This window comes from Mustela putorius, unplaced genomic scaffold (genome assembly GCF_011764305.1).
Source record: "Mustela putorius furo isolate JIRA1106 unplaced genomic scaffold, ASM1176430v1.1 tig00000275_pilon_pilon_pilon, whole genome shotgun sequence".
In the NCBI taxonomy this organism is placed as follows: Eukaryota; Metazoa; Chordata; class Mammalia; order Carnivora; family Mustelidae; genus Mustela; species Mustela putorius.
Genome location: NW_025421341.1, coordinates 26190020 through 26209462, shown reverse-complemented (window position 1 = coordinate 26209462; position 19443 = coordinate 26190020). Strand labels below are relative to the sequence as shown.

The window sequence follows — 19443 nt, the reverse complement described above, 5'->3', positions numbered from 1 at the left end:
ATATTGGAAATATATTTCTGTGCCTTTTTTGAAATTTAAAAAATTTCCCTTTAATTTTTTTTCCTCTTAAAAAACTAACCCAATCAACGTCTACAAAACAAGGGAGGGATTTTTTGGCCTGTATAGTAGTTTGGAGGTTTGGTGCGCCCTCTAGAGGCCACATGCAGTGACAGCCAGACTGGACAGAGAGCCCAGGGCCCTATGGGTGAAGGTCCGTCTGTATGCAGAACCTGAAAACCCAGCCAGGGATCCCAGTCCTCTGGTGGTTAGTGATTTCCTATCAGGTATACAATGACAACAGAGACTTGAGAGATTAATAGGAACTAATGAAAACCTGGGAGACCCTGGTAAATTCTATCTTTGAATATGCCGCTTATCCTGAAATTACACATTTTCAAAAAAAGGCTACCCACTTTTCTTTATATCCCTGAAATGCAAGACAACAATAGTTAACGTAGATGATGATGATAAACATAAAGCACTTTGTAAGATTCTGTAGTTCATGCTGAGTCAATAAGTTGGTCGGGTTAAAAAATCAAATAAATTGAACCTCTCAAATCGACGTGAGAGCTGTTCACACAAGCTTAGCCTCTGTACACACTCATATATGTCTTTATAGTATTTCAGCTCAATTTTATTCTTGGAATTGGTAGAATCATGGTTTCATCGATCAAAGAGTCTTCCACTAGTTCAGAGTAGCAGAGTAGAATGAACTCAGTTCTGAGCCAAGTTCTACTTAATCTGGGAAGAAAAACTCAGACTGAGTATGCTTCATTTATGCACGGCTGTTACTTCAAGACATATTGGAGGCTATTTTCCATCTCTAATGCTAATAAACACAGGCAAAGTGCTTCTCCAAAGGTGCAATCTATCACTTGTTTGACCCAAGATTCTTTCTTCCATATCTGGATATACAAAATGCATTCATCAATTTATTCTTGCATTGAATTAACATCTATTGAACAGTCCTATATCCCAGGCCCTATGCTAGAAAGGAGTGGGGAAAAAAGGAAATAGTCTGGGTCTTCCTGAAACTTCCAGTCCAGTGGGGGAGACAAGAAACATCTAAGCAGCATGGGAAGAATCAGACAGGGATACAGACACAGGGCTTAACTAAGAAACTATAAACCTGGGCACCTGGGTGGCTCAGTGGTCTAAGCCTCTGCCTTCAGCTCAGGTCATGATCTCAGGGTCCTGGGATTAAGCCACACATCAGGTTCTCTGCTTGGCAGGAAGCCTGCTTCCCCCTCTCTCTGTTTCTGACTTGTGTTCTCAGTCTCTCCATCAAATAAGTAAGTAAAATCTTTTTTTAAAAAAATGAAAGAAACTATAAACCTGTGTTTGGGAGGGAACATCCTGTGTGATCCCACCACCCTCAAACACTGGAGAAATAAGAATCTGCCTTCACTTACCACTGGTCATCAGATAGTCTCGAAAGAGTGGACAGCGGAACCAAAATGGGAGCACATGAAGATACGCAGTGAAGCCAGGAAACAGCTCCTCGAAGTCTGAATAATTTGTACAAAAATTTCCAAAGGCTCCAGCAACAAGCACTCCGTGGGGGTGAAACCCAAATATATAGTTGTGACTTGGATCCAAATCGAAGGTTTTGATAAGCTACCATATATAGTGAGATTTAAAAAAGAAAAAAAAAGGTTCAGATTAGGTTCCAGTAAGAAACCAAGAAACTCATGATTAGTTTTTATGTCAAAAGGAAACAGAGGAGCACTTAGGTAGCTCAGTCAGTCAAGCGTCTGCCTTCTGCTTAGGTCATGATCTCAGGGTCCTGGGATCCCACACTGGGATCCCTGCTTGGTGGGGAAGCAGGTGGGGAGGTGGTGGGGGGGCTGCTTCTCACTCTCCCCTCTGCTTGTGTTCTCTCTTGCTATCTCTCTCTCAAATAAATGAATAAATATTAAAAACAAACAAACAAAAAAGGAAAGAGAAAACATGACTTGTTTAGTTCTCTAGGTTAGAGCTGTTTCCAAATGTGTAAACTATTTCTTGAGCCCAGAGTCCCCCCGCACATAGCTTTCAAAATGGTGTTAATTTAGCTCAGTTCCCATTTAGAAATTTGGGCTGATCTGTAGGCTTTCTCCCTCTGCAAAGAGAAAAGCTTGAACTATTTATGATGAAAACAAATTTCCACTCTTCTCCCAGTTCAAGATAGTACAACATAAAACAATTCTACTCACGTGAATCGGAAAATAGTCCTTAAAATATCTCCAAACGGTCCAGCTTCTGACCCAATTGGATCTCCTTCCCCCTTGCTCTGGGGTATTCCAGTCAAAGTAAAGCCATGTCATATAAGGGACATAGAGGAACCAATAGTTGTATACAATCAGTATCACGATGACTGCAATGCACACTTGTGCTGTAAGAAAGGAAAAGACCTCAGGAATCAGGGTCAGTCAGCATCTGCTCACTGTACAATGGTCCATGGCAGGGGGGGTTAATTAATACACTAGGTGCGTTAAACTGAGCCTGAGTCCAAGTGAGGTAATATAACAAGACAGCAATGATACAGTATTATAAGATTTATTGTCTATTGACTATATGCCAAGTACTGTATTATGTATTCTCCCAAAATATTTTCATGTAGCCTTGCATAGCTACAGTATCAACGAAGTGGCCATAGACAGCCCTTTTTGTAGAAGAGAAAATGGCATAGAGAGGTTAAGTGGATTGCCCAAGCCCCACAAGAAAGGAACTGGTTGATCTAAATCCACAGTCTACTCTCAAAGCTGCTGGTCTGCAAGCCTCCCTGACATGATATATGGAGGAATCATTACTGAAAAAAGGGAATTCCTACTATAGGTGTTTACCTTGCTGAGCCACCATTATTTATGTGTCCACAAAGAGGGAACATTCTAGCAACAAACTATTTTCAGGAACTCTGTCGCCAGAGACAGAAATAGCGTAGGAGAAACTCTTTACATCTTAGTTCATCTTTCACTACTTACAACATTTTATTATGACAAAGCAAAATCCAAATTGTTTATGCACCGAATGACATAGCTTCAAAATATATGAAGCAAGAAAACTTGACTGGGTAGTAGTGACAAGAATGTTTGCCTTAAAGTAATACATTAAGCTAAGTCAGATTTTTTTTTTTTTAGATCAGTGCTCTCATACTAAAAAATATTTATAAAAAGAGAAATATGAGGGTGCCTGGTGGCTCAGTGGGTTGAAGCCTCTGCCTTCGGCTCAGGTCATGATCCCAGGGTCTTGGCATCAAGCCCCGCATCGGGCTCTCTGCTCTACGGGGAGCCTGCTTCCTCCTCTCGCTCTCTCTCTGTGTTCCTCTTTGCCTACTTGTGATCTCTGTCAAATAAATAAATAAAATCTTTAAAAAAAAAAAAAGAGTAATATGGATGGTCTGGGTGGCTCAGTCAGTTAAGCATGTGACTTGATTTTGGCTCGGATCCTGATCTCAGGGTCCTGGGAGGCCTGGGTCTTGATTCCAGGCTTTGTGGGGAGCCAGCCTGCTTAAAATGTGCTCCCTCTCCCTCTTTGCTCCCACCCACCCACGCCCTTGCTCTCTCTCAAATAAAGGAATAAATCTTTAAAAAAAGAGAGGGAGAGAAATACTAATGAGAAAGGAGGAGGGAAGCATAAAGTCATAAAACTTGGCACACAGTACGTGCCCAATAAATACCACCCATTACCTAGGACTTTAAGGACGCCTTTGTCTCTTCTTCTGTTATGATCTGCAGTCTTGGTTTTAGAGCTGACTTCAGTTCCCCAAACTCCTATTCACTTCCTATCAACTGCTACAAAGAGTTCTGTTTCCAAACTATCCATCATAGTATCTGATTAATAGAACTTTGACCTATCACAGTTTTGTAGGTACAATTTTTTTTTTGCCAAAAACAGAACATATATTTATATTTCTGGAGTTATATAAATCAGTAAATATCCTGGTATAGATTTAACCTAAATACAGAATTGACCCCATAAGAGGACAGACCTGCTTTCTCCAGGATAGGTTAAGGTTTGTAAAAGGAAAGTACATGCAAGGTTAAGGAAGAACGTGCCCTCTATCCCTCCATGGGGTGTTTTGTTGCATTCTGGAACAGCCAGGGACGTTTCCATGACTCCGGGAGTACGGCCAAAGAGAGTGTCCTCTGCCCTCATTCCTATCAGGGTCATTTCATTTTGCTTCACCTGCTTCCCTCTACCCAGGTCTGAGTGCTGACAATTTACCACTGTTGGTTAATTTTCTCTTTATTTTACTACCAAGTGTCAATTATGTACAAGAAACTTCCATGTGTCAATTATGACACTACCATGTGTCAATTATGTACAAGAAACTTCCAGAGGTCTCATTAGGCTGCACTCTCCACTAGATCAGGTGAGCTAAGATGCAGCAGGGAAGGGAGAATCAGTTTCTGAGTGATGACCACCTCCCCCAGGCAATGTCATTTTCTCTCCTCCCACCCCTCAAGGTACACAGTACTGTACCCATTTTGCTGATGTGGCAACTGAAGCTCAGGGATTTTTAGGGTCCAAAGGACTTGAACCTGGATCTGCCTAGTTCTTAAACCCACACACTTTTTTCAATTTTTTATTTTATTATTTTGTTTATTTTTTTTAAGATTTTATTTATTTATTTGATAGACGGAGATTACAAGTAGGCAGAGAGGCAGAGAGAGAGGGGGGGCGAGGAGGCAGGCTCCCTGCTGAGCAGAGAGCCTGATGCGGAGCTCGATCCCAGGACTCTGGAATCATGACCTGAGCTGAAGGCAAAGGCTTTAACCCACTGAGCCACTCAGGCGTCCCAGACACACACTTTTTTTAAACAAAACAAAACTAAACTAAACTAATCATAGCTCATGGCAAGAGCACCATAAACTTACAAGTATTTATTAGAAACGCATAGGCAGCCTCATAAGCATAAGAAGTCAGGCAAACGGGAGGGTCTGTTTTCCTTACTATAATGATGGAGAAACTGAGACCAAAAGCATAGTAACTTAATTTGAACCATAGGAGTCAAGAGCAGATCCAGAAATAAAGTCCCCGGGCTACGCATTCAGTGTTCCACTAACCCACCCACACACACACTAATTGAATACATACTGCATCTCTCTTCAACAGCCACTAAATGTTCTGCTTGGATGATAGTTAAAACACGGACCTGGAATTGGACCGCTCATGTTGGAATCTGCCGACTAGCTGCCTAACCTGCAGCGAGTTCTTTTACTTCTTGAACCTTAATGCCTTTACCTGTGAGATGAGCTAATGACAGCACCTGCCTCCAAGGATGACGGGGAAATAAACATAGACACGCCATCATGCCTAGCACACTCTTGACTAATGGGAGTGGTGTTACAGTGATGGTGTTTACTATCACACGTTTGGAAAATGCAAAAACTAAAAGCAGATAAAATAGCACCCACATTCTTATCACTCAACCAGAAGTACTGTTAAAATTTTCCTTGTGTCTTTTTTTTTCCTATGAACAGTTATGTTTCCTTAACATGGGTGATCACTTTTTAAGGTTCTATATTGTATCTCTTATGATGATCTCACACTAGCTGTTTTATTTTATAAATTTGGTATTAAAACCTCTTCAAGGGATGCCTGGGTGGCTCAGTTGGTTAAGCAGCTGCCTTCGGCTCAGGTCATGATCCCAGCGTCCTGGGATCGAGTCCCACATCGGGCTCCTTGCTTGGCAGGGAGCCTGCTTCTCCTTCTGCCTCTGCCTGCCATTCTGTCTGCCTGAGCTCTCTCTCTCTCTGATAAATAAATAAAATCTTAAAAAAAAAAAAAAAAAACCTCTTCAAAAATGGTCTTTTGGGGGTGCCTGGGTGGCTCAGTGGGTTGAAGCCTCTGCCTTCAGCTCAGGTCATGATCCCAGGGCCCTGGGATCAAGCCCCAAATCTGGCTCTCTGCTCAGCAGTGAGCCTGCTTCCTACCCTCTCTGCCTGCTTCTCTATCTACTTGTGATCTCTGTCTGTCAAATAAATAAATAAAAATCTTTTTTAAAAAATGGTCTTTTTGATGACTGATTCACATTCCATTGGATGGCAATACTAATTCAACCACTCTTTTCTTTTTGAAAATGTGGGCTTCTCACAAATTTTCTCTAAAAACATAAACTTGTAAAACATTTGCCACATTTTAATTAATTTCTAGAGGACAGTCAGGAAAACCCTGGATCACCAAGCAGAAACACCTCTGTCACTTGATACACTCTGATTCCTCACCATCCAAAGGTGCTGTTCTAATTTAAACTCCCACTGCACACATTGCATGCATTCTTTAATATTTCATATCATTTACAGCACCAAAATAGCTTTTTAAATCCCATGATCCTACATTGGACTGAAAGAAGAAAACGCTTAAAAAACTAGGTGACCGGATCACCTCTCTTCTCTATTTTTATCTCAGTAAGCAATCCAAGGTAACATGATTCCTCTGAATGGGAGGTCAAAGAGAAAAGATTTTAAAAAGTCTACTCCAATGTACTGCATGGTTCCCCAAATTGATACTGATACCTTTTAAAAGCGTCTTGATCTACAAACCAAGTTGCACAGAAGGCATAAATTTCAGTTGATGACTGAGGTATATGTTGAATGAAAAACCAAAAGCCAGACTCTATCATTCACACTCTATTATAACTTCATGCCCACAGATTCTACTTCCTGTACATCATCAAGAAGCAGCCTCCCCCTCACTTCATTTTTAATTGCAGTGAAACTCACATAACACAAATGAACCATTTTAAAGAAATCGATCTGGTAGCGCTTAATACATTCACAGTGTTGTAATTCTACCTAGTTGCAAAATACTTAGATCACTCAAAAATGAAACCCTGAGCCCATCAGGCAGTTACTCCCTATTCCCTTCTTCTCTGCCCCTGGCAACCAGCAAGCTGCATTATGTCTATGTCGAGAGATTTCATATGAATGGAATGATCCAACACGTAAGCTTCTCTAGACTTTTACTTAACATCAAGTGTTTGAAGTTCATCTGTCTTAAAGCGTGTATCAGTACATCATTCCTTTTTAGGGTTGAATAATATTCCCCTATATGACTATATCATGATGTGTTCACCCATTCATCTGTTCAACGTTCACCATTCAACATTTGATTTGTTTCCACCTTTTGGCTACTATGAATAGTGCTGCAATGGCCCACCCACTTCAACAGTACTAAGAGAAACAAAGAGCGCTCAGCCAAAATATATGGCATTGTCATTAAATTTAGCAACACCAATAAAGGGACAAAATGACATGACGCCTCTTGATATGATATAATGGGAAATAAACCTCATTACTTTTGTGGTCTTTTTGCCAAAAACACTCAACCTGACTCTAATCATGACAACATAATTAGGCAAGTCCAGACTCCGGGACATTCTATAAGATAGTTGGGGGGGCTATTCAGAAAATACCAGAGTTCTAAGAGATTAAAAAACAAATAAAAGGTGGGGCCCCTGGCTGGCTCAGCCGGTTAAGCATCTGACTTTGGCTCAAGTCCTGATCCTGGGGTCCTAGGATCCAGCCTCGTATGGGGCTCCCTGCTCAGTGGCATGTCAGCTTCTCCCTCTGTCTCTCCCTTGCTGCTGCCCCCTCTCTCTCTAACAAATAAATAAAATCTTGGAGGATAAAGAAAGGTATAGGAGCTGGTCTGGCTTTAAAGGAAAATTTGAAGACAATTAAAGAAACCTGAATATGAGCCGTATATTAAATAAGATTTTTGTATCACTGACAAATTTGGGGGGTATGATATTGGGATTGTGATTATGTAGAAGTTCCTTGTTTTCAAGAGACACATTCTATAGTATTTATCATGAAGTGCCACGATGTCTACAACTTACTTTCTTACTTTCAAATGGTTCAACAGTAACAATAATAAGAAAGTGTATGTGGAGGGGGACACAGAGAGAGAGAGAGAGAGAGAGTGTGTGTGTGTGTGTGTGTGTGTATGCATTCAAATGTGGAGAAATGCTAAGACCTGGTGAATCCAGGTTGAAAAAAAAGGCTTACTGAACTATTCTTTCAATACTTCTGTAAGTTTGAAATTTTCCAAATTAAAAAATGGGAGGAAATACATGACCTACACATATAACTGATCATAGCAGGTTAAGCACTGCTATCTGGCTGGGAATGAGCTGGAATCTCACAGAGCCAACTCTGCATTTGCAAAAAAAATCTTGACTTCCAACCTTCCACTCGTAGAGGGAATCACTGAAAGAACCACTTGGAACCTTTCAATGCTGCCTGTAGGTTTCCCTAGCTTTACAGAAAAGAAGTGTTCTAGCAAAATCAGGGGTGAAGATTACATTTTTCCCATGAACTGAAGACTTCTGGCAAGGAGGGGTGGCAAGGTGTGCGCTCTGGGGTGGCGAAAGTCCCTCAGTGCTTATGTAGACCCATATGTCATTTTCTGCAGCATTAAGTAATGACTTTCCTCTGCTGTCCCGCACCCCTTTCTGACTCCTGTGCACTCACCTGGATGCTGACAACAGTTCAAGGGTGCTGATCTAGAAAGCACAAATGCAAAGGCATTGTCTGATCCGGGCAAAACGCCCATCAATGCTGGCAGAATTTGAAAAGTCCGTGAATCCTAATGAAATGTTTTACCTATAGGTACTTCTTCAAAGACCTGATGCATATAAACTGATAAATCCTTTAAGTTCTCAGTGTAACTTTATCAGTTGTTCAAGATATCAGACGGTTATATTTAGAACACAGAAAAATAATTGGTTAATAAAACTTAGAGAACACATAGGCTTTCGAATAGTGACAGCACACTGGGAAACTCTCCATAAATGTTCTTAGCCACCACTGACTGCTTGAGACCTTCAAAAACACCAATGGCAAACGATTCACTCCAAAATGTTATTTGATTTGTTCTCCAGTGTGCGTATTACTTTAGTAAAAGTAAGTTTTAAAAAATAGGTAAACAGGAGGAAAAAATAAACCAAAATATTGATAATAATTACCTCTGAATAAGAATATGGAATTTCTCTAGGGTCTTTAAAAGCCCTTCTACACTTTTTCAATTTTTCTAATAACTAGTCAAGATTATTTTTTAAAAAGAAACAAAATGGGGCACCTGGGTGGCTCAGTCTTTAAGTGCCTGCCTTCAGCTCAGGTCGTGATCCCAGCCCCGCATCTGGCTCCCTGCTAAGCGGGAAGCCAGCTTTTTCCTCTCTCACTCCTCCAGCTTGTACACCCTCTATCACTGTCTCTCTCTGTCAAACAAATAAATAAAATCTTAAAAAAAAAAAAAGAAGAAGAAGAAGAAAGAAACAAAATGGCTTCACTAGAAAGAAATAAGAAAATAAACTGTAGAACAAATCTACTTATGTGAGAATATTCTCGTCTTGAACATAATTCTATTAAATTTCCATGAGCAAACAGGATCAGAAAAATATTGCAAAAAACTACTTAAGTTTTATGTATTTGGATTAAATAACGACCAATTATTAAGAAATAATTGGAAATGTTTAATTTGTATGTGTATCCTTCCCACTTGTATCCAGGAAGTTTTCATTTCTCCCCTATGAAAATTGTTTCTATACTTATTTTAACCATGCAACAGAGTATGGAAGAAGGAAATGGAATTCAGAGTTTAGCACATCACATTCTCTTCTTTCCTGTTCCTGAGGCACTGTATTTCAAAACACAATCAGAGCCATCTGTTGATTATAAGAATGTAAGCGTAACATTCTTCTGATTTTTAAAATTCCTATTTAGGGAACTTACCTCCCAGAGTTTCTTAGGATGGTACTAAAAGACAAACCTCAGATCCCTCTGCAGAATTTTGCATCTCAGTATTCCTCATACATGGTTCTGTTCCACATTGCTTTTAAAATGTTTTAGGGAGAGGGAACTGCCTTTTTCTCGTCTAAAAGCAAATTCATTGTTGGACCTACTTCTTCACCTAATGAATGCACATAAATTATCAGGATCCAATTGAAACGAGTCCCATGTTCCTAATATTTCTGAAATGTTTAGCATTTGAAGGACAAAATAAGCACAATGATTTTGTATAGCTACAAACTGAAAACCATAATTAAAGAGAGACATAACTAAATACAACATGTGGGTTCCTTTGCTATAAAGGACATTTGTGGGGCAGTTACCGGAATATGAATAGGGTCTGTGTATGGATTAGGCTGATGAACGTACCAGTTCTTTTTCTCATTTGGATAATTGTACTGTGGTTATATAAGAGAGTATTCTTGGTTTTAGGAAATATACACCAAAGTACTTAAGTATAAAGGAAAACCAAGTCTGTAACTTATCCTTAAAGACTTAAAAAAAAAAAATTAACTATGCATGTGTGTGTGTGCACGCTCACATGTGTGTTTGTGCAAAGAGAGAAAGGGACAGAGAAAGAAAGAAAACATGGTAAAATGTTAACATTTGGGGAATCTGGTGAAGGAATACTGGAATTTTTGTAATTTTCTGGAATTTTTCTTTTCTTTCTTTTTTCTTTTAAAGATTTCATTTATTTATTTTTGTGAGAGAAAGAGTGAGCGAGCACGAGGGGGAGAGTGGGCAGAGGGAAAAGCGGACTGGGATCATGACCTGAGGCAGATGCCTAACGGACAGAGCTACGCAGGTACCCAGATGCCCAGAATTTTTATTTTCTACAGTGAGTATTTCTGAAATTATTTCAAAATAAAAAGCTTAAGGGCGCCTGGGTGGCTCAGTGGGTTAAAGCCTCTGCCTTCGGCTCAGGTCATGATCCCAGGGTCCTGGGATCCAGCCCCACATCGCGGGGAGCCTGCTTCCCTCCCTCTCTCTCTGCCTGCCTCTCTGCCTGCTTGTGATCTCTGTCTGTCAAATAAATAAGAAAAAAAAAAAAATATATATATATATAATGGCCCTTCCTGAGACCTACAGAATCAAAGTCTCTGGGTAATTTGCATTTTAACAAAAATCCCCAAGTCATTCTTAAATAGGATCTAAAGTTTAAAAACTTCTGCTATAAATAAAATCACATAGTGGAAGACTCAGTATTTTTGAGGTATCAATTTTTTCCAAATTCATCTATAGATTAATCGCAATTAAAAAAAATCACTTCCAATAAAAACCCAATGGGCATTTTGTGTGTGTGTGATAACTTACAAGCTGATTCTAAAGTGCAAATGGAAACACAAAGAATTTATATGATTATCAAAACCACTCTGAAAAAAAAAGCATCAAGTTCTGAGGGCTAACGAGATCTGATTCCACAAATTATTATAAAGCTAAAGCAATCACTACAGCATTGTACTGACATCAAGACAGACAAACAGATGAATGGAACAGAACAGAGACTCCAGAAGTAAACCCACCCATATACAAATACACAGGGCACTACAGTAGAGAAGGGACAGATTCTGGTTTGGTTTTGTTTTTTAAGACACAGGACAGGAACTAGCTGGATTACACATATGCCAGAAAAATGAACTTAGACCTTGCAGCACATACAAAAAGTAATCTCAAATGGATCACCATCCTCTGTATAAAACCTAAAACTATAAAACATGTAGAAGAAAATATGAAAAAAATTTTTCTGGCCTTGGGTCCCTAAATAAAACACCAAAAACAAAATCCACAAAGAAAATATGGATAGATTGGACTCTGCCAAAGTTAAAAACATCTGTTCTTTCAAAGACAGTTTAGAAAATGAAAAGATAAGCCCTAGAGTGGAAGAAAATTCTACACAAAGTATATACCTGACAAAAGACTTGTATCCCAATGAACACAACCAACTCTCTAAAACCCAATAGAAAGAAAACAAGCAACCCAACTAAAAATGGGTGAAAGATTTCAACAGGTACTTCAAAAGGAAAAATACACAAATAGCAAATAAGTATATGAAAAGAAGCTCAACGTCCTTAGTCATCAGGGAAATGCAAACTAAAACCACAATGAAACACTACTGCGCACTCATTAAATTCCAAAATTTAAAAAAAATGGGTATATCAAGTGATGGCAAGGATCTGGAGGAACTGGTACTTCCATACACTATTGGTATGAATAGAAAAATGGTACAACCACTTGGGAAGAAAATTTGGCAGTTTCTTAGAAAGTTAAACCTGGGGTACCTGGGTGGTTCAGCTGGTTAAGCATCCACCTTCGGCTCAGGTCATGATCGATCTCAGAGTCCGGTCTCAGGCTCCCCTCTTCCTCCTCTCCTCCTGCCCTTTTTCCCCTCCCCGCCTCCACTTGTGCTCTCTCTCTCTATCTCAAATAAATAGACAAAATCTTTTTCTTTTTTAAGTTAAACCTGCACATACCATTCCGTGACCAGCCATTCTGTTCCCAGGTTTGGAAATAAAGAATAAAGAAAGCACGTGTTCATACAAAGACTTGTAGGCAGAAATTCACAGCAGTATCATTCATAATACCTACAACCCAACTATTCACCAACAGATGAACAAATTGCAATGTATCCCTTCACTAGAATACGCCTTCAAAACAAAAGGCAGTGAACTACTTATACACAAGATCCAATCTCAAAATAATGATGCTGGGTGAAAAAAACCAGACCAAAAAAGAGTACCTATGGCATGCCTCCATTTATATGAAACACTACGCAACACAATCTGTAGGAGAGAAAACACAGGAGATGAAGGGCAATGGAGAATGAGGGATTACAAAAGGGGTAGGACAAACCTTCGGGATGATGTTTATTGTCTCACTGTAGTGATGTCACGGGGAGATACATGTCAGCTTATCAAACTGTACACTGTATCATATCAAACTGTATACATATCAAACTGTATGTCAGCCATGCTTCAAGAACAATGCTCAAGTAAATAAATAAACCCACTCAGTAGAAGATCATGGACCAATCCAATGCCATCTAAGCAAGACACTTAACCTCTTGCGTTCCAGTCTTGTCATCTAAAAAAGGAAATCTAGTCCTCTCTGCCACAGCAGTTATAGGTAAAAGACGGTCAGTAAATGTTGGCTCTCTCTTTGTCAGCTTCCTACTTTCCAGTTAGCAGGCTGGTAGCCCACAAACTAGTAGGTAATGTTCAGTTTCTTGAACATTAAGATCGGATGGCTGGGGATCCAGCAATCCCACTCTGGGAATTTATCCAAACGAAACAAAATCACCATCTCAAAAAGAAATCTGCCCTTCACCCCCCACCCACCATGTTCATTGCAGCATGGCTTACAGTTGTCAAGACATGGAAATGACATTAAGTGTCCATGGATAAAGATAGGTATGTTATCCGGCCATTAAAAAAAAAAAGGAAGGAAATCCTGCCATGTGTGGTACCATTGGACAGACATTGAGGACATTAGGCTAAGTGGAATTAGTGAGACAGAGAAAGACAAACATTGTATGATCTCACTTGTGTGTGAAATTTTAAAAAGAAAACAAACAAAACTAATTCATAGGTGTGCCTGGGTGGCTCAGTCCATTGAACATCAGACTCTTAGTTTCAGCTCAGGTCATGATCTCGGGTTTGGGAGGTTGAACCCCCACATAAGACTCCATGACCAGCGTGGAGACTGCTTAAGATTCTCTCTTCCTCTCCCTCTGCCCCTCTATCCCTCTACCCATCCCCCCACAAAACACAAACACAAAACCAAAAAATGAATTTGTAAAAACAGAGAACAGATTAGTGGTTGCCAGAAACAGGGGGTGGAGGGGTAGACAAATTGAGTGAAGAGGGTCAAAAGGTACAAACTTCCAGTTATAAGATAAGTAAGTGCTGGGGATGGAATGCACAGCATAGTGACTACAGTCAACAATACTGTGTGTATATGTGTGTGTGTGTATATTTTTAGATGTTATTTATTTATTTGAGAGAGAGCACAAACAGAGGGAGCAGCAGGCAAAGCTAGAGGGAGAAGCAGACACCATGCTGACTGAGCAGGGAGCCTGATATGGGACTCAATACCAGGACTCTGGCATCATGACCTAAGCTGAAAGCAGCCATTTAACCGACTGAGCCACACAGATGTCCCAACAATACTATATTGTATTTGAAAGTTGCTAAAAGGGGGCGCCTGGGTGGCTCAGTGGGTTAAGCCGCTGCCTTCAGCTCAGGTCATGATCTCAGGGTCCTGGGATCGAGTCCCGCATCGGGCTCTCTGCTCGGCAGGGAGCCTGCTTCCCTCTCTCTCTCTCTGCCTGCCTCTCCATCTACTTGTGATTTCTCTCTGTCAAATAAATAAATAAAATCTTTAAAAAAAAAAAAAAAAAAAGAAAGTTGCTAAAAGTTCTCATCACAAAGAAAATATATTTGTGGGCACCTGGGTGGCTCAATGGGTTAAGCCTCTGCCTTCGGCCCAGGTCATGATCTCAGGGTCCTGGATCGAGGCCTGGACTGGGCTCTCTGCTCAGCGGGGAGCCTGCTTCCCCCTCTCTCTCTGCCTGCCTCTCTACCTACTTGTGATCCTTCTGTCAAATAAATGAATAAAATCTTAAAAAAAAAATATTTGTAATTATGTATGATGATAGACATTAACTAAACTTATTGTGAAAATTATTTTGTCATAAACACATGTATCAAATCATTATTAATGTCATCCACCTAATACTAATACAATGTTATAAAACTGGATGACAGGTATAAAACATTTATTTCAAGGAAAGAATGAAACGTTCTGAGATTTTGAAAATACGTTTCAAGGGCTAATAGCTTAAACTCTTTTCCTGGAAAGGAAAATGCTTTCCAAGATTTTGATTTAGAGGTCTTAAAATAGACAGTTAATAAAAACTCCCTTGACACCACTGAAAGTAGCTTCTACATCTACTCCGTCCTTCAAGACTGATAATTAAATGGAAAGAAAGAAGTAAGCTCTTATCCTACCGTTCCAGTACGAATTGAATTGCAGTGTAGTCAAATGGCCCTAAATGATGGAGAAAAATTATTCTTTGCAGAAATTCTAGCCAGTAAATGACAGAATAAGAAAACTAGCATTTTGCAGTCCCACGTAGCAGTTGACTCAGGCAAGGATCATTAATGCAGTCCACTAGGGTCAGTGGAGAACTTTTACTTGCACATGCCACTTACCGGCCCTCAGATTACTTCCTATCTGCACCCACCGATCACACTTAGACACTACTAATGGGACAACTGGACATTGTGTACACCCTGACATAATGCAGTGTGAAGCACACAGCAGTGCCTGGGGAAGAGGCCTTGCCACAAAGGTTTCATTTACATTGAATCAAGCCTTGGCAGGCCAGGTGGCAGGTTAAGCCTCTGCCATTGCTTGAGGTAATGATCCCAGGCTGGAGTTGGCTTCTCCCTCTCCCTCTGCCGCTCACCCAGCTTGCGTGCTCTGTCTCAAATAAATAAAAATCTTAAAAATAAATTTAAAAATCTCATTAAGTCTTAGATCTAACTTTCTCTGTAGAAGAAATACAGGGTAGAAAGAAAGAAAGAAAGAAACACAGGGTGTTGGGGGACAGGTTAACATTACAAAAGAAGCAATCAGGAAAACCACGAAGGGAGACACCCTGCAGAACAGGTAATCTCCTTTTTTTAGCAGTTCGCTGACAGTTAAATAGGGAACACTGTTCTAAATTAAAAGACACGTAAAGACCAACTGCAACACAAGGATCTTGTTTAGAACCTGGTTCAAATAAATCACCAAGAAAAGTGTACTTCTGGCACAGTTTAGGAAATATGCACTTAGTTTAAATGATTTGAAGCAATGATTGTTAATTATGCTACATGTGTACCATAAATATGTAAAAAATACTTAATCTTATATGCGCATACCAAAGTATTTAGGATTAAAATATACGATTTTAAATGTCTTTGCAAAAACAATAGATAAAACTAATATGGTAAATCGTTAAAATAATTATAAACCCAGGTAATGGGTATATATGAGAATTCACACACTTCTCTCTACTTTCTGCATGTTTGAAAGTTTTAAAATAAAAATTACCGCTACATATAGTACAAAATAATACGCTCCTAATAACAAAAATGTCAAATGCATGCGGTAAAAGGCATTTAAATGGTCTGCAAGCCACTCTAGCCTTACTCAAACTAAGAATCATTAGTCATACCTCAGTCACTGGTTCACTCACATTTGACACCTGCGGCTCCCCCACCTGTGACCTTGAGCAACTGACTTCACCCCTGCACCTTCATTTGTAAAACAAGTATGGGGCTGGGCCTACCTCCAATGGTTGCTGTGAGGGTGATGCAGGTTAATACAACTAGAGACACAAGGGAGCGGAGAGCCTCCCTTCTGGGTGACACAGTGGAGACAGTCATTCCACAAGTATTTACTTTGTGCCTTTCAGGGGCCAGGCTCCCACATTGAGCTGGTGGACAAGGTTAGTCATGCAGACCTTTCTCAAGTAACCACAGACATACATAAATACAAGCAATGACAATGACTGCCATAAAAGGAAAGGACTGTGGGCCACCAGAGGTGTGCGACTGATCAGCAAGTTAGTCTCCAAGTTCGAGCCATTGGAGTGGGCGGCACAGTGGTTAAAGCAGGGACCCTGGGTAGAATATTTGGGATTGCACCCAGCTCCTCGCACTCCGACCAGCTATGTGACCTCGAACAATTTACTTCACCTCTTAGTTTCCTCATCTGTCCAGTGAGTGCAGGGACACACACTCCTTGTCTCATAGAGTTGTTGGGAAGATCACAGGGTTGATAGTGTATGGTGCTTAGAACAGGGCTTGGCACACACTAAGCCCTCAGTAAGTGTTTGTTATGATGTCAATGTTGCGATGTCCTTTGCTCCTTGGACTGTAATGCCGCCACACCTGTCTCGGGGTTTGGCCTGTGAAGACTTAATGAGTTACCGGTTTGAAGTTCCTTTTTCAGTAAACCCTAGCTGTACCCTAGAGTCACTTGGAGAGTTTGTGTGTGTATACACACACACATTTATATAGTTACATAGATACACAAAATATTGATCCACGGGCTCCATTCTGCAACGAACTTATTAAAGATACTAGGGATGGAGCCCCAACACCTGTATTTTTTAGACGCTCCCCCAGTGATTCTAATGTGTAACCAGGGTCAAGAACCACTGACACAGGCATTCAAAATATGAAAGCATTTCCAAACTGTAGACTTCTACAGTGCAAAGAATTTATTATTATTATTATCATTGTGGCCTCCACAGGGTAGAACCCATGATCTTAACATAGCATACAAATGCTGTTAGCCTTCAGAACAGCGCAAGTTTTCGGTAATTCCTCCCTCGTTTCATACCATCCACGCCCCATTTACTCCAAGAGCTGAACAAACATCCAGGAAAAAAAAGCGCTCGGGTAACCCAACCCGCTCCATCTAGCGACAGCCTCAAGGTGCCTTTCTCGATGGGATTAACTTGGGAACCCGCTAGAACACACCCTTGGGTCGAGTTATTTACCTACAGAAGCCACCCAAGCAAAACCGATGTTTGCTGCAGACTTCCTTGTACAAAGGTACCTTTCTGCACCTGAGGGATCTTAAACACGGAAACGCGTACACGGCTATTTGTCACGAGGGAGGGATGAGGAAGGAATCAGGCTGTAAATACTCGAGCATTGTTGTTGTTGTCGTTTTTTAATCAGTCGACAATTCAGGAAAGGAGTTTACTAACTTTGCAGGCCTATAGTGCAATGTTCCACGGCTTGATTGGATTCTGGTGACATCTGAGTGTATCCATTTGCCAAAACTCATCAAGTTGCATAATTATCATCAGTGCCTTTTACTGTAGGTAAGGTAGGCATCAATTACCAAAAAAAAAAAAAAAAAAAAAAAAATCCCAGGGAAAACAGTTGCCGAACAGTCCTTTGCTACGAGGTGCACGTGGGGAGAAAAACCAAGAGTCCCAAGTTAGCTCTCCAAAGCCCTCTCTGACCTTCTTGTTCTGACTTACACGGAAAGAAGGGCTGGCGGATCTAAGCGCGTCCTTGGACAAGGAATGTCGGCGAGGGAGGAGACGGAGACCCCCTGCACCGAGTAGACTGGCCTGGATCTTGGCGCCCGGGAGCGCGCGGGGTCCTTACCGAGCAGCAGGAAGGACAGGACCCACTGCAGCACCGCGGCGGTCTGCAGCCGCCGCGCCAGCGGGATGTTGAGCGGCGCAAACTCGACCTTCATGCTCCGGCCCGGGACAGGACTGCGCCGACTGCGGGCGCCGGGTTGATTCGCGGCGCCTGGGAGAAGTGAGCGGCCGGATTCCGGCCCCGCGCGGGACTGCCCCGGGGCGGCGAGGGGGAAGCGGCAGCGACGCCCGGGTAGCAGGCGGGGGCCGGACTTCGTCGGGGGTGGGGTGGGGCGGGAGGGCTGAGGCGGGGGGCTGCCAATCGCGCGTGCCGGGGCCGAGGTGCAGCTGGCGCGCTCGGGCGCGTTGGCCCCAGCGCCGGGGCGCTGATGAGAGCGCGCCGCTGTGGGTACTAGGGATGGCGAGGGGTCAGCCGGGGGCCTACCCGAGCTCGGCAGCCTGGGCTTCTGCAGCCTTGCGGAGGACCTGGGATCTCCACTGGGATCTCCACTGGGATCTGATCGTTGTTCAGCTACTCGATCACCTTCAGTATCTGCCCTTAAACCCACCCCTTCCTCGGAACACTCTGGCTGGGGAAGGATTAGTTCAAGAAATCGACCACCAGCTAGAAGGAGGTGCGGGACATTGCTTCTGTGTATTCTGTATGTTTATTGGTGTGTGTACCCTATCTCACCTTTTAACTCCGGCGGGAGAGGAGAGGCAGAGAACCGACTTCCTCCTTTGGATACCCAGATCCCTCCACTAGTACCGGAAACCTTTCATTTATTCATTCCTTTAACAGATACTGACTGAATACCTCCCACAGGTCAGGAACCATTCTGGGCTCTGGCCTTACACCTGGTTACCTAGACACTCATTGATTCGGCTCGGAGTACAAATTACGGGCGGAGACAAACATGAAGCAAAATAACCACATAATTGGGTGTGTAATTGCAAAGTGAAACCCTACTGTGAATGGCTGTAAGGGGTTCTAAGACTTAAGCTGGAGGTCAGGGAAGTCTCTGAAGAAGTGACCTTGAGCTATAAAGGTGAATCTAGTTAACTGAGGGAGTTGTCCAGAAAAAAAGGAGCACATGTGCAAAAGTCCTGTGGCTGAAATTCAAATAAAATATATTGGGAGCTCAAGGAGAATATTGGGGTGGAATGAGGTAAAAATGATGGCCAAAGTCCAGACCTTTGCAGCCTGTGTTTAGATTCAACTATTTACCCTGAAGTTATGATGCGTTAAATGGTTAGATTCTGAGTAGTTGCCTAATCCTTGTGAGCACTGCTACTTTTTTTTTTTTAATAAATACTACCTACCGTATAGTTGAACAACTCCAAGTGGCACGTGACTGTTAAGTCATTGCTAGAAGGGATCTGCAACAGGGCAAAACAACAAAGTTGACTAGCCACCCCCACCATCATGTCTCTTTCTCCAACAATTCTAATAGAAAGTTGGATACAAATGAATACTTAAGGCAAAGTAGTTCAGGGTAGTTGTGACTTTTTGTA

General features: G+C 41.6%; 1 protein-coding gene across 4 annotated transcripts in view; it reads right to left on the bottom strand.

Annotated features, from left to right (window-relative positions):
- Nucleotides 1-18170, bottom strand: part of MOGAT1 (monoacylglycerol O-acyltransferase 1) — a 35383-nt gene extending 17213 nt beyond the window's left edge. Inside the window, exons 1-3 of one of the 4 annotated variants that reach the window (XM_004762898.3) lie at nucleotides 17951-18170; nucleotides 2196-2374; nucleotides 1413-1617 (exon numbers count right to left, since the gene is read on the bottom strand). In XM_004762898.3, coding sequence (XP_004762955.1) covers nucleotides 1413-1617; nucleotides 2196-2374; nucleotides 17951-18044 — 478 coding nt within the window. In that variant the 5' untranslated portion in view covers nucleotides 18045-18170. Of the gene's footprint in view, nucleotides 1-1412; nucleotides 1618-2195; nucleotides 2375-17328 lie in introns of all 4 variants that reach the window. The other 3 variants (XM_004762899.3, XM_004762901.3, XM_004762900.3) reach the window with 3 other exon arrangements.
- Nucleotides 18171-19443: the final 1273 nt, after the last annotated feature.